The 14,937-nt window shown below is 49.0% G+C and overlaps 1 protein-coding gene across 2 annotated transcripts; it reads left to right on the top strand.

Annotated features, from left to right (window-relative positions):
• The first annotated feature begins 97 nt into the window (after window positions 1-97).
• exoc3l2a (exocyst complex component 3-like 2a) lies at window positions 98-10,392 on the top strand. 2 transcript variants are annotated; one of them, XM_047043012.1, is made up of 13 exons: window positions 98-510; window positions 1,878-2,382; window positions 3,242-3,459; window positions 4,001-4,715; window positions 4,888-5,002; window positions 5,412-5,522; window positions 5,708-5,808; window positions 5,899-6,009; window positions 6,223-6,358; window positions 6,455-6,577; window positions 6,685-6,840; window positions 7,867-7,988; window positions 9,263-10,392. In XM_047043012.1, exons 2-13 carry the CDS (start codon window positions 1,901-1,903, stop codon window positions 9,585-9,587), a joined length of 2,715 nt encoding a protein of 904 aa, XP_046898968.1. In that variant the 5' UTR covers window positions 98-510; window positions 1,878-1,900; the 3' UTR covers window positions 9,588-10,392. The 2 variants fall into 2 exon arrangements, with proteins under 2 accessions (XP_046898968.1, XP_046898969.1); XM_047043013.1 differs by lacking the exon at window positions 98-510 and adding an exon at window positions 520-726.
• Window positions 10,393-14,937: the final 4,545 nt, after the last annotated feature.

Here is a 14,937-nt window from a genome sequence, read left to right on the forward strand (position 1 = left end):
TGATCTTAAGGTACACAGTTCTTTAACTCTGATCTGACCATTCAGACACGTTTTGGTATAATGATAATACCATGGTAACAGTTGGACAGTTTATCAGGCATTTGCGTTGTTACTCTGTCAACTCAGACTGTGAATCACACACTAGCACGCATGCACACACACACACACACACACCCGCACACACACACACCAAGAACCTGTCAAAAGAACCAAGAAAAAGAGTCACTGGAATAGAATGTGCCGGACTGTTCTGTCCCCTTGCAATTAGTGTAATTGGAGGGTCCCTGTGGAGGAGTCGAAGGAGAGGAGAGGGGGCCGGACGTTTCCTCAGGAAAGTACATCATCATCATCTTCTAAAATACAGGCCGGTCAGGAAACCGGGGGACCAGAATGCTCTTGTGAGGCACAGAGGAGATCCACAAGCTTATACATGCACCACCCAGCCACACATCCATTCCACATACATCGGGATGACATTGCACTGACACGCAGTGCACTAACCCTCACAAGGTAAGAGGCAGTCAGACAATATGTTGAGGGATCGTTGATGGTTCTATCTGTTGTCGGTAGCTGATTCTGGAATTTTGGTCTGGAATGCTGTGGATTACATAGAGTTGCGTCTGTAGAATTGTGGATGGGTATTTTCCATGTGGAATATTTTTTGACGTACCATATTAGTTTTGACAAGAAACGTGATCACTCAAGTCAGATAATCACCAATCGCAGGTGAGTTAACTGGTTAATATTGTACATGGGCACTATGTTAAAAAGACAATACCTGTATTTATAAAGTTTCAAAGTAGATGTTTAGAGATATAATACACATATTTGATGGTGAAATTATTTTGTCGCCTTTGTTAGAAAGGAAGCAATAAAGTCATCATGCGCATGAGTGTAACAATTGAAGTACATTTTATACAATATTTAATAGCGGACAGTTAGGTAAGTTATGTCAGGGATGTTTTCCACAGTGGCAGATGATACCATTAGATGAGATGGCAGATGAGATGAATGAAAGTGAAAATTGGTTGAGCAATTTTTTATGAAACAAATGATCAGGAAATCATATCGTTCCTCATAAAGATAAAGTAAAACTAATAATAGTTATTGTAAAAGTCCCTACAGAAGCAATTTATATAATCAGTGTTCCACCCAGGTAAAGGATCCTTCCACCCAACTCATTTAATTTAGCTCTGAACCCAATCATTCTTTTTTAGTGAAGCAGGATGCCAATTATCAAAGTTGTACATTTCTGGAGTGGAAAAACTGCAACAAGCTGCTAAGTGTTACAAAGCCATTGTTTAGAAACACCACTTCACCGCCCGCATGTCTTTAAAGAGCCTGTTGTACACCAAGTACTCAGCCTCTGGAGTGCCACAACCTCCCTCTTGGAAAGTGGAAGTGTTCTGTGTGCGCATCAGTGCACCAGGGCCAACACAATGGAACATATTTAAACACTTCTTCTATGGTTCTATGTGGAGATGCTTGTAGTAGGCGCTGGTCGAAAACACATTGACCTCGGCAAACATCACTTTCTCTAAGGATATCGACATTGGCTGCTTATCGCTCTCACAAACGGGCTGATAGGAGAGTAGAGCAGTGGCAATTCTGTTTTGTTTAGGCATTCCTGAACATTAAACAAGGTAAGAACGTAGAATGCACTCTAGTGCTGTTTGATGTGGATGGGTTCAACAGGTGGTCATTAACAAACCGACATTTCAGGAAAAAGTTCAATACCTCTTCTGGTTTTAGTTTGAATTCACGTAGCTCTTTCCAGACCTTAGTAGTGCTGGCCTGTCTTGAGCAGTGCTGGTTCATTCAAACATACATCATTTTCATATCCAGCCTCAACAGGTTCATTGTTTCTTTAAATCCAGATTTGTATAGCCGAGTGCCAAGCATGCCTATCCTGAAGAAGCTCCCGGGGCGCTCGAAGAGCTGCCACGAGTTTCCCAGGACGAACGGGGAGCTGATCATCCCCGGCCTGCATCTGGACCTCAACCCTTTCGAGGAGGTGGACCTGGAGGAGGAGAGGAACCAGGGCGACGGGGGCCTCATCATGGGGCCCGGGGGGGACGGGAGGCCCCACCTCTGGATGTCCAGGGACGGGGAGGAGGAGGAGAACGAGGTCAACCTGGAGAAGCACGGCCCCCCGGGGGCCCCTAAAGGGAGCCCCCTGCGGGGGACCCTGGAGCGGATCTGTGGCGTGTCGCCCCTCAAGACCCTGGGCAAGCTGGGGAAGGGGCTGCGGCTGTCGGGACGCAGCGTGTGGGGGAACGGCCCTTCCCCGCGGAGCCCGAGCGACCCCAACGACCCCTGGCCGGAGAAGGAGAAGAGGAAGGGGCTTCGCAGGAGCTCCGAGGAAATCATGACCTTGCTCCGGTGAGGAAGAGAGGGGCATGACCTGGGAGTTAAAACTAATAAACACAGTCTGGGAGCTTCTGTTCCATTTTGATTGATAGGTTTTTCTTGTTCTTGTTTTTCCAACATTTATCCATTCTTTCTTACATGCATTTTCATTAGTTTAATTAGTTTAACTATCTTAACTAGTGACAGAAGCATATGGTACAGTAATCTACAACATAAAGGTACAGTAATCTACAACATAAAGGGACAGTAATCTACAACATAAAGGGACAGTAATCTACAACATAAAGGTACAGTAATCTACAACATGAAGATACATTGTCCACATGTAACTATTAGGCTGCCACGTTGCAGCCAAACTATGGAAACAACTGTACAAAGTGTAATTACTTCCTGATGCGTTTATGTAAGGAAACTCTTTTGTTTGTCCATGCTATGCTGTAATTACTCTTTAACGAATGGCACATTGTTCTCCCTCTGATGAAGCAACATTACAGAGCTAGACATTCCACGCATCTGTGAATTTGCTGACATCGAGTCTACTCTGTCTAGCAAGGCTGACTTTAAAGTTTACACGAGGAGCGGCACGCTAGATCTAGAAGGAGTGTAATATTTAGGAAGCCGTGTCCAGTGTCTCTCATGACGGGTCTGGTGTGGTCTTGGAGTCAGGAGTCGGGTGGCTGAGCGGTTAGGGAAGCGGGCTAGTAATCTGAAGGTTGCCAGTTTGATTTCGGCCGTGCCAAATGACGTGTCCTTGGGCAAGGAACTTCCCCCTACTTGCCTTGGGGGGAATGTCCCTGTACTTATTGTAAGTCGCTCTGGATAAGAGTGTCTGCTCAATGGCTAAATGTAATGTGATGTCTTGGTTTTCTAGATTTGCAGGCCGACGTAAGGACGTCCGCAGAGAGAGCCTGCCCTGTGGGAACCTCAGTGAGGACGGCGAGGCCGAGGCTCGCCGTCGCCCCTCCTTCCTTAAAATGGTCAGCCTGGGCAAGCTGAAGAGGGAGTCGCTTTCGGACCGCACTTCCCAGGAGGCCGAGGAGGAAACGGTGGAGGAGGAGCCAGTGGTCAAACCCAGGGAGCCGCTCTCAGGTAAACACACACTCGAACAGAAGCGGCCGTCGTCCACCGTGAGACGTACAGTTCCCGCTCAAACAAACCTATCATGTCCATCCCCGTCTTCGTTTCGAAACGGAATTTCCGCCATGAAACATTTACAGGAGTTTACCGGGAGCTTTTTTGCTCTTCCTGGTCAGCCCCTGCGGCGTTTCCTTCCAATTCCATGCTCTCTGATGAGACGTTAATGCTCCCTAGACTCCCCGAGTCATCGAGTTCAATCAACTCCAGACTGTGAGACCAGGATATGAGTGCACATCCTGCTACTGCAGGATACAGAATCGTGTCTATAAGCTGCTCCTCCGAGAGCTCTGTAGGGATCCTAACAGGAGAGCGCAACCTGGTTCGAGGCTGGAAATCAAACCGGCATCCTTCTGATTAATAACCCGATTCCCTAACCGCTCAGCCATCTGACCCCCTTTACACTACCTATCTTCCATGCCCAAACAGCCACCCATGTCTACGTCCGACTGACCGTCTCCCCCTTCTTGTCTTCCCCTTCGTGTCTCCTCCAAAGTGCTGGAGATCCTTCAGCTGGTCAACCACAGAGACCTCCTCCTCGCCGACACGCACATCCAGGAGCTGGAGCGCGAATGCGAGCTCCTCTCCAGCTTGCCTCCCGCCCCCGCCCAGTCCCCCGCAGCATTCGCGCCGCCCCTGGACGACCCCTCCGGCTCCAACGCGTCGCTGGACTCCAGCCGCCGGAAGGCCAAGGACGTGGAGCTGCTGTACGAGGCCCTGCAGAAAGAGATGTGGGACGTGGTGAGGGAGTCCCTCCGGCAGCCTTCGGCAGGGCCCAACCTGGGTCTGGTGGTGCTGGTCATCCAACAGGAGGAACTGGCCGACGCAACCTGGGCCTTGAGGAAGGACACCCAGCCCCAGCACCAGCCTCAGCCTCAGCCCCAGGCCATCCACAGGCCCCGGCAGCTGAAGCTGAAGTGGAGGCAGGCAGTGGGGGACGCTGCGGACTGGAGCTTGCCCCAGCAGGTGGACACCCAGGCGGGCCTCCTGGCCTCCTATCTGGAGCGTCTGAGGGGCCGCATGGTGGACGACCTGGACACGGTGCGGAGGAACGTGGTGTCCATCTACCCGGAGGAGTTTGCCGCCTTCCAGGTGTACGTGCAGAGCTACCACCGGGCGGTGGCCCGCCGGCTGCGCAACATCACCAGCTGCCCCCTGCAGATTACGGACGTTTATTCACTACTGGACTGGTTCTACAACATCTACAACAGGTCAGGAAGATGGGCCACACACAGGAAACACAATGACAATAGCAACCTTGTCACAAACACAACACAGTATTCCAAAGAAAGCAAATATCCACTGTTCGAATTGAAATTCCCTGTATCTTATAAATGAAAAGCAAATATTGAAACGACTCTTTTTTTGACCATGTTCTGGAAGGGATGTTCTGGGCACCATTGGCACGACCACACCTATTAACTACGCCCCACTGGAACCTCTGCTGGCCCAGGACACAGTGGACCGACTGGAGCAAGACTGCCTCAACATTGTCAGGGTAAGAAACACACACAGCCTCGACATGTCAGGGTAAGAAACACACACAGCCTCAACATTGTCAGGGTAAGAAACACACACAGCCTCGACATGTCAGGGTAAGAAACCCACACAGCCTTGACATTGTCAGGGTAAGAAACACACACAGCCTCGACATGTCAGGGTAAGAAACACACACAGCCTCGACATTGTCAGGGTAAGAAACACACACAGCCTTGACATCGTCAGGGTAAGAAACACACACAGCCTCGACATCGTCAGGGTAAGAAACACACACAGCCTCGACATCGTCAGGGTAAGAAACACACACAGCCTCGACATCGTCAGAGTAAGAAACACACACAGCCTCGACGTAAAAACGCCTGTCTGGTGTTCATGTGTTCATGTGTTCATGCTTGCCGTTTCCTCAGGAGAAGGTGACCACGGAGCTGAGCCAGGTTCTGGATGAGGAGGAAAGGCGCTGGGCTCAGACTCTTCACATAGAGGAGTATCAGTCTCCACTGGCCCGCTCAGTGATCCAGGTCTGCCACACACACACACACACATACACGCACATAGCCCAAGTTTGGATCTTTGACCTATCAGGCAAAAAGTTGCAGGAAAATGTCAATTTCGAGAAGCCTTGGATTGACACATCTTAACCGAACTTGTGTCGGAGTGTTTGAGTTGATCTAATGTTGCCTGTGGCTGTTGTTGAACTTCTCAGAGGTTGAAGGTGGACTTGGACCGATCCACGGCCGTCAGCCAGTTCCTGGGGGCCCGAGTGGCTCGGTGCAGTCTCAATGGACTGACTGACTTCCTGTACAGGTAAGAATGGAATAGGATTGGAGAGACGTCGGTTTGTGATGAAAGGAGATCCGTGTGTGTTTTTCATGCTGTGTGTTTCCTGGTGTCCAGTTTTCAGAGGAAGGTGGAGATGTTCCATGAAACCCAGGCTGAGTTTGGGGACCGAGGAGACGGATACGTGTCCAGGACGATAGCTCTGGTTAACTGCTGCCCTCCTCTCCGGTATGTCTATCTACAGGATCTGTGTATCTATGTATGTAAATATGTATCTATCCGTCTATCTGTCTGTCTATCTGTCTATCTATCTGCCTGCCTGCCTGCCTGCCTGCCTGCCTGTCTGTCTGTCTGTCTGTCTGTCTGTCTGTCTGTCTGTCTGTCTGTCTGTCTCTCTGTCTGCCTGTCTGTCTAATCACCTGTGTGTGTGTGTGTGTGTAGGTCCTTCGTGCAGCGCTGCAGGCAGTGTGATCCACAGGGCAGTGAGGAGGCTTCCCAGAAAGCCAACTCCTCCCTAGACAGGATCATCAACCAATCAGTGAGGGTTCTGACCGACAGGCTCTTTGAACACATCAGGGTGAGCAATGCGTTCGTCTCCCACTCATTTTCCCCCACGCATCCCAAAGGATGTATGACAGCAACCGTTCAACAAGCATTTCCATTTCCTCTCCAGCCTTTCTTCGACAAGCTCGTAAAGAGGAAATGGCTCAACAACACCGACGCCTTTGAGGCCATCGAAGCCAGTATCAAACAACACTTTAAGAAGTTCAAGAGGATGGACTGTCCGCCTTACCAGGTATGACGACGCATTCCGACAAACGCGCCGTTTTCCGACGTCGCTTTCAGATTTGAAGGACTAAATTGCCCCTCTGTTGATTGGTTGGTTGCTTGTTTGATTGCCAGACGCTGGTTGGGGAGGTGCACCGGCGTGTGCTGGTGGAGTACGTGCGGGCCATCATGCGGGGGCGGGTCATCTGTACGTCCCTGAAGATGAGGAAGAGGATGGCCTTCCGTCTGCAGGACGAATCCAAGCAGCTTAAAGGACTCTTCAAAGACCTGGTTAGTTGTCCCTGTCAGACCAGATATCGGACAACATTTCAAATCTCCAGAAGCTCAAATACTGTTCATTTAGCCTTAGCCACATGACCTTCCGACATACAGTTTCTTGTAGAACAGGGGTTGGTCGTACAACTTTCAACTTTGTGTCAACAGTCTACACTGATGGCACGATAAGGACACTATAACGAAACAGAAGTCAGGTGTCATCCCAAGTCAAATGCTTATCACACAATTCACACTGCAATTGAATATAATTGTCATCCATATCTCATGACTACTGTGACACAGAACGTTTCTGTGACCTTCAGAAGGCCCATAAAGTAGCTGAGTTGATACCTCTATCTGTGGAACAAAGGGACATGCCATTGGAATGCTAGAGCCGTCCGTTATATATGGATGCCGCCCCGGGAGGTCGCCAGGCCAGGAATAACTCAGTCACTGTTGCTAAGGTGCAAAAGTCTGAAGAATGGCTGCCGTCAGCGACATGGAGATGGATGAGCGTGGCCTACGTTAGTGTTCACCCGGGAGGGGAAGAGGGTCCGAGGAACGAGGCCTGCCAGCGTGGCATTTGCCCCCTCTTCTTGTGCCAGTTCCAACAACAACCCGTCACCTCGACAGACAACAGGAAGTCTCTGTGTTCGGAGGAATTTCCTGTTCCTGTCAGCTGGCTGGCTTTGATGTGTTTTCTGAGTGGCCTTGATGGCCTTTCGACCAGGAATTGAGATGAGGCATCGGGGTGGGAAAACTTGAGGGGATGAGTCTTTAACGGTCGACGAAAAGGGAACAGGATATTTTCAGTGAACGTTAAAGCAAAGCTGGTCTAGCCTGGCTTCTGTTTGTGTGGAAAAATTAGCTTTTGGTGTTTGTGCTAGATATCTATTCAGTTGGCCTCTTTTGATTCGTGTTAACACTATATTACGTGCCTATTGACTTGTTTCTGTACATTAATGCATGAATGTGACCTCAGTGGAGGGCACATTTTTGAACACCATCACAGCTCATTTCCTGCTCTCTTATCTCTGTCAGGAGTCAGGCACCTCCCGATTGGACAGTGTTATCTCTCACCTCGCTGACATCATTCTCCTAGAAGACACCCCATCCATTCAGATGGAAGTGGCAGTTCTGGTGAAGGAGTTTCCTGATATAAGGTAAGGATTTTGGTCACATGGCAAATATCAAAGAACAAATATCACGCTAAGGTAGTTGGCATGATGCAAAACTCTGGGAGTTTTTCTTTGTCTTTCTTGAGGGTTTAGGTTGGTTGAGGGGCAGTTCTATGGGCGTATGTAAAGCCCTCTGTGACATGCTTGCGGGAAAAAAGGGCTATCCAAATAAATGTTGATTTGATTTGAAAGGTGGGATACTCTTTCAATAGTGGTACCCCTGAAGGTTACTGCTGTACGTTCACAAGTGTTGTTTTAGTCTAAGGTAGAGAGGTTGAGGAGGGCGTAGAATATAGACCTTTAGTTGACACAATGAGTCAAAGGAAACAAGAAAAGGACAAGCACGCAAACATATCTACATTAGCCCTGCTAAATTTGGATGGAGCCAGGAGACTGCTTTGAGAGTGGCATAGGCAGGGGGAACCCCTTGGCCCCCGGGGCTGTTTGTGCTCTCGTCGGGGTCAGGCCCCTTTTGGGCTGGCAGTTGGCCACGGTGGTGTGACGCATGGCATGGCAGGAAGCCGCCTCGGAGTACTTCCTGTCCCTGCCACGTCGCAGGAGACAGTCTGGTGCCACGCTCCAGCGGGGGGGAAGGAGGAGGGGTGGAAGGATGGTGGGGGGTGGGCGGGGGGCTGGGGTGGGGGGCTGGGGTGGGGGGCTGGGGTGGGGGGCTGGGGCGGGGGGGGCAGCAGCAGAGCGTGGGCGCTCAGGCTGAGCCACATGTTAACTCGCTCAGGCGCGAGCGCGGCCGCTTTTGTTTTTCTGCTCGGCGCCCGCCGCTGGTATTTTAAGAGATCAAAGGCTGGTGGCCAGTGTTGAGGTTTCAGAGACCCTCCCCTCCTCCCCCCCCCCCCCCCACACACACACAACCTACAGAGACACATCAACACCATCTCAACCTTAGTTTCTGACCTTTGGCTACCAGCCCCGTTAGACGTGACCTCACGCTCACAAACCGGACCGCCTCTGGTGACAAAGTGAAACGTTCCTCTTGCCAATCATCCTGTGGCTCCAAAACCTCCTTGTGTTTTGAATCCCCCCTACCTTGTGAGTTGATCACCTTGCGAGCGACGCCAATGTGTATCAGACAGCGCTAAAATGAACCCAGACGCAGCTTTGAACCCCCCTCCCTAAATACTTTCCTATTTCTTCAGAAGAAAGCCCATGCCCCAGACCTAAGAAAACACACCAAAACACCCGATAACCTCCCGTTCTCCTCCCCTCCCTCCTCTCGACCCCACCCCCCTCCCCCCCAACAGGAAGAAGCACGTCTCCACCCTGCTGAACGTGCGGGGCATGATGAGGCAGACCGAGCGTCAGGAGATCCTCAACATCGTCAAAGACTTTGGCAGCAGCTCGGTCCTCATGTGCCGGGACCACGCCTTCTTCTCCGACATCCCCATCACGTCGGACGTGCACTGTCTCAACCTGGGCCTCCTGCGCCTCGCCATGAGCATCTCCAACTGGTTCTCGGAGAACCGTCCACGGAAGAACCGGAGACAAGCCAGCAGCCGGAACAGAATCGTCCAATCGCCGGACACCCCGACGACAGAGGATACGAATGAGCTTGACCGAGAAGAGTAGCCAAGCTGGAGGGTCGGAGTTGATGACCTTTCCGGAACCCTGACTACAAAACCTGCGTTGGGTTTTTTTTCTTTGTTTTTTTTTCTTCTAAAAAGATGATATTCATAACCTATGAAGCAATGAGGAGAGGAGTATATCCACACAGATAAAGATGCTCATTTTATGACACATTTTGGTCATTTCATCTCAAATGATAGATGTTTTTAAGAGCGGAATGAAGAAGATCGCCTCAGGTACTCCAAGTGCTGTCAATGCACATTGACAAAGAGTTTGGAAATGACTACGTGAAATGCCACATCAACAATCACTGAACTGTTCATTTTCCTGAAACATATTAACGGCTAGCATGAAACCATTGTTAAATCGTATAGTTTTTTAGTCATCTGTTCATTTATATATTCTGAGGTTGTCACTTTCCTATGAATACATAAACACCATTATTAACCTGCATAAATGTAGTGTTACAGCCATATTTAAACCAACCCCTTTGTATCACATTTCCATATATCTGAAGTGACAATGCAGGCGTCACAATGCTGTTCGACATCTCTTCATCCTTGTGGTTTACGCAGGCTCATAGTTTGCAAAAGATTGTTCTGGAAACTGCATAGCACTCCTCTGCATCCTATTTTACAGTAATCCTGGGTTTGATGATATCATGCTTTTAGGTGAGAAAATATTTGATTTATTGATTAATGTAATTTTAATAAGATTACAATCCAGTAAGATTACAATCCATGTTGAATGAATGTGGTCTGTTGCCACGGAATAAATAAAGACCCATTGATTGGGTACACTGGACCAATCCATCGTGTCTGTGTTTGTAGCCGAGGTAGGGAGAAACATGCCATATTTTCATACAGTATATTTTCATACAGTATATTTTCATACAGTATACTGTAAATAGACGGTTCTTCCCTTTGGCACTTATTTTGGTTGTTCACAATGTGTGCCTTCATGTTTTGGCTACCCGCAATGTTTTGGGGGCGATTTTGTTGTTATTATCAGTGACCTGTGCACTTTGTAAAGCTCTCTCTTGGAAGTCGCTTTGGATAAAAGCGTCTGCTAAATGAATAAATGTAAATAGATAACGAAAGAATCCAGCTCTAACGGACACTCAAACAAGCCTTTGATATGGCTTGATATGGCTGCCTTACCCAACGTCTCCCACGTCACGTGGGAGAAACGTCAAGCTCTCATTCTCAAAATACACACTCAAAATACACAGTCTGACAAATATCTTTGTTGTTCACCTTTGCGACTGTGGGTTCTGTGTGCCACATGGCTTTAAGGACAGGAAGATCTTGACAGGCAGGGCTCTGTCATGGCTCCCATTGGGCTTGGCTGCCAGGGAAATGAAGGGGGCGGTTGCGAGGGGATGTTTTCAGTATACAAAGGCTTCCTGTTGTCCACCGAGGTGGCAAACGGATGCCTTTATTGGAGCCAAGTTTACGCCACGCACTAGGAGGGAACTTCCCCCTTCGCCCGGCGGAGCGAGGGCTTGGCCGAGGCGGATCTTTTTCATGTTTGATAAACGCTTGTGGGGCCGTTCAAAACAAAGTCAGGTGGCCCCAGTGGGAGTTGAATCTGGTCACACACTCCACTCTGGCCCAGCGTCACACACTCCACTCTGGCCCAGCGTCACACACTCCACTCTGGCCCAGCGTCACACACTCCACTCTGGCCCAGCGTCACACACTCCACTCTGGCCCAGCGTCACACACTCCACTCTGGCCCAGCGTCACACACTCCACTCTGGCCCAGCGTCACACACTCCACTCTGGCCCAGCGTCACACACTCCACTCTGGCCCAGCGTCACACACTCCACTCTGGCCCAGCGTCACACACTCCACTCTGGCCCAGCGTCACACACTCCACTCTGGCCCAGCGTCACACACTCCACTCTGGCCCAGCGTCACACACTCCACTCTGGCCCAGTATCACACAGATGACCTCAATTCCAGTTTGGGTTGAAACGTTGTCATTGCCAACTGTGTCAGTACATCTACTTCTGCAAGAGGATGTGGAGCTGATGGTTTCAATGGCAGTGTTGGTTATCTGGTTGTGTGAGTGTGTTTGTGTCTGTGTGTGTGTGTGAACCACGTGTGTGTGTGTGTGTGAACCACCACCCTGTGTGTGTGTGTAACCTGGGAGTCAGATGGCTGAGCGGTGAAGGAGTCGGGCTAGTAATCAGAAGGTTGTCGGATCGATTCCCCACCGTGCCAAATGACGTTGTGTCCTCGGGCAAGGCACTTCACCCTACTTGCCTCGGGGGGAATGTCCCTGTACTTACTGTAAGTCGCTCTGGATAAGAGCGTCTGCTAAATGACTAAATGTAATGTAAATGTAATGTAACCAGCCCTCCATCAGTCAGGTATCAACCATGGCAGCTAGGCATCACACCTCCAGCCCTGTTAGCTAGTATATTCAGATTTGTTTGTGTTCACTGCACTGAGTTTTTGTAAACTTCTTTTTTGGGGGGGTGCTTATTGTTCAAAACGTTGGAAGAAACAAAGTTCTCCACAAGCGTAGACGTAGGTGTAGATCTGAGGAGTTCTAAGTATTCATTGTGTTTTCGATCTCACTTTTCAAGCCACTTCCAGGAACCCCGTGGTACAGAGAGCAACATCCAGTCGAGACTCGGACCCCCGGGGCTGAACGTCGAGTTGGCCGAGTGACAGTCGAACATTTAAGGGCATTGTCAGACATCCTTTTGGTTATGAAGGATGGAGGACGGAGGTGGTTTCCAAGTATTCCACTGTCTCTGGCAGGGGCAGGCAGGTACGAGCAGGAGCCAAGCCCTCGAAGGTTCCCCTCATCGGGAGCCATAATGGCGTTCCAGTCCGCAACATCACAATGAAGTCCCTGGGAAGCACTACCGCGCTTCCTCTTAATTAACACGACCCAGCACTGGAAAACCCATCTGACGTTAATCACCAACAATCCACTGTTTGTTTTCCGAAGCAACCCTCGGAGACCCCTCGCTTTGTTTCGCTCCGTGAATAAAAAACGTCCACGGTTTCTTTCATTTCTTGTTTGTTTGTTTGGTCTGGAGTACCCTGGTCGTATAAAAACGGGGAGGGGGGTGAATGGGATTGGACGGCGAGAGGGAGGAAGAGGGATGGTGGAAGGGAGTTCTCGGGTCTGGTTTGATCAGGTTTGGCCCGACGCGTTCAGGGGTTTAAGGTAGGTCACCGCAGTCGGATCTGCTCGTGCGTCAGTGGCCTACTCCCTCCCGTGGATTTGTCTTTCTCATCCATTCTGGCCTTCGCTTCATCTGTTCATCTTTTGCTTTATGTGGGTCTAGCCTCTAAGCCTCGTATTCTCTTGTGATTGGCTCTTACTTTACTGTAGGCATTTTTCTCTTAGAGGGTCTTCCGGGCCATTCTCTCCCATACGTCCTTGGCTTTTATAGGCTCTTCTTTCCTATGGCCCTCTGTCTCTTGTAGGCTTATTTTACTTTCATGTTGGCTCTTTCACTTCTCTCAGTCTACTACATTTTCTTTTATTTTTCTTTCTTTCTTTCTGCCCCATATGCCTGTCTCTCTTTTGGGTCTCTCTCTCTCTCTATCTGTCCTGTGATCTCAGAGGGCTAAGGTGTGTCCCAGAGTTGTCTGTGTACATCATGGTAACTCACATCTGCGAGGATGGCTATCCACTTGAACCAAAACAATTGTGGACTTTGTAGATTGCAGTGGGATATCCTGATTTACGTTATCAGAACACATTCATCAGGTAACACTTTATTTAGCCTGAGGAAGACACATGGCTCTGTGCCCTCTGAACTGATAACCCAACTGTTTTCCTTCAGCAACACTGGCCCACCCAACCGGTTTGGGTCAGTGTGCTATCAATGTCCATATTAAATCATTGGCTACCTTCAAGTACACTGGCTGAGAGGGTGGGGGCGGGGCGGATGCAAACCTTTTTTGAGCCAGACGCTATTGTGATATTCTCTAAGAGTTCAATACAGATGTGAAGCAGAATTTTTGGGGACCAATCAGTTCTTTACCCAGAAACAAAATGGCAGGTTTAGCTCTAACTTTATTGTAAACTGTAATAACGACTCACTCGACTTTCCTAGTGAAAACGCATCGAGTCTTCCGGGGCATGACATCATTCTGATGTCGGTGGGTAAAATATTTCGAGGTGCCACTGGAATAACAGAACAGTCGTACAATACAGTGGAGCAGAGGTCTGCATTTAAAGTATGTGTAGGTATAAATATTTGGTCCACTCCGAGCTGGCGTGAGGTCATCGACACTGTAAACATCCAGACGTGGGGGGATATTTGTTTTCCTTTGTGTAAATAGTTTTGACGTTTAAATAATAGCGAGAAAAAAACAGAAGGATCCTCTATTGGCGCTGCGTGCGTACACGCCGCCTTTATTTACACAAGCACATCCCCTGGCTCCCAGGGGATGGCCGATGGCCTCTCGTTGGGCACCTCCTCGCCTCCATCTCATAACAGCTCCAAAAGGCGCCCGTCTGAAATACCTTTCTCCACGTCGTCAAGCTACAGTAGGACTCCAGTCCACCCTCTGCATAATTCAGCTCGTTTCACACGCGGATTGAATTGTGGATGCGAGAGAGAGAGAGAGAGAGAGAGAGAGAGAGAGAGAGAGAGAGAGAGAGAGACAGAGAGAGACACTGGTGTCCAAATTGTCAACGTTTGAATCGGAAAAGGCTCCCGAACAATATAAGTCGAATGAATCATGTCATGTCATTTCAGCCGACTCACCGGCCTCTGTCTTTGGCTGTGAGAAAGTGCCAGTGGTCTGTTTTCAAGAACTTTAGGAAGAAAACAGCCTATTTATAGCCAGAGCGACAAAAAGAAAGACAGAGAGTTTCAGAGCCACAGTGAGTAAATGTCTGATCTGTCATGGAAAACATGGTACCACAGCGGACATCCTCAGTGGCACTCTATCACATATCATGAGAGGAAGTCAGTGACCCATGCTTAGGTCTTCCATTCTCATCTTCACTCTCCACACAGCCTTTATGTTTTGCTAACCCCAAACACATACTCCAAACTGTGACCCAGTGAAATGCTGTATCAGCTGATGTTGATGACATGTCTGCTTTTTATGGGACACCAAAAACACGTTTTTTTTTTTTTCTTTTTTACTCACTGAACTTAGTGGGAAGTATTTTTCGGGGTAATTGTAAATTAAGTTCAATTTCAAATTCAGTTTCAAGGTAATCATTTCTGTCACAATACACAATGACAACACAATTTCCCCCCAAATTGCTAAAATTGTATAAATATGTATTGTCAGGGTCCTTGTTCCCCTCTGGTTAATAATGAGCCTATGGGGGAAGTACCTGGTTTTCAAACATGAAGTACTG

This window comes from Hypomesus transpacificus, chromosome 20 (genome assembly GCF_021917145.1).
Source record: "Hypomesus transpacificus isolate Combined female chromosome 20, fHypTra1, whole genome shotgun sequence".
In the NCBI taxonomy this organism is placed as follows: Eukaryota; Metazoa; Chordata; class Actinopteri; order Osmeriformes; family Osmeridae; genus Hypomesus; species Hypomesus transpacificus.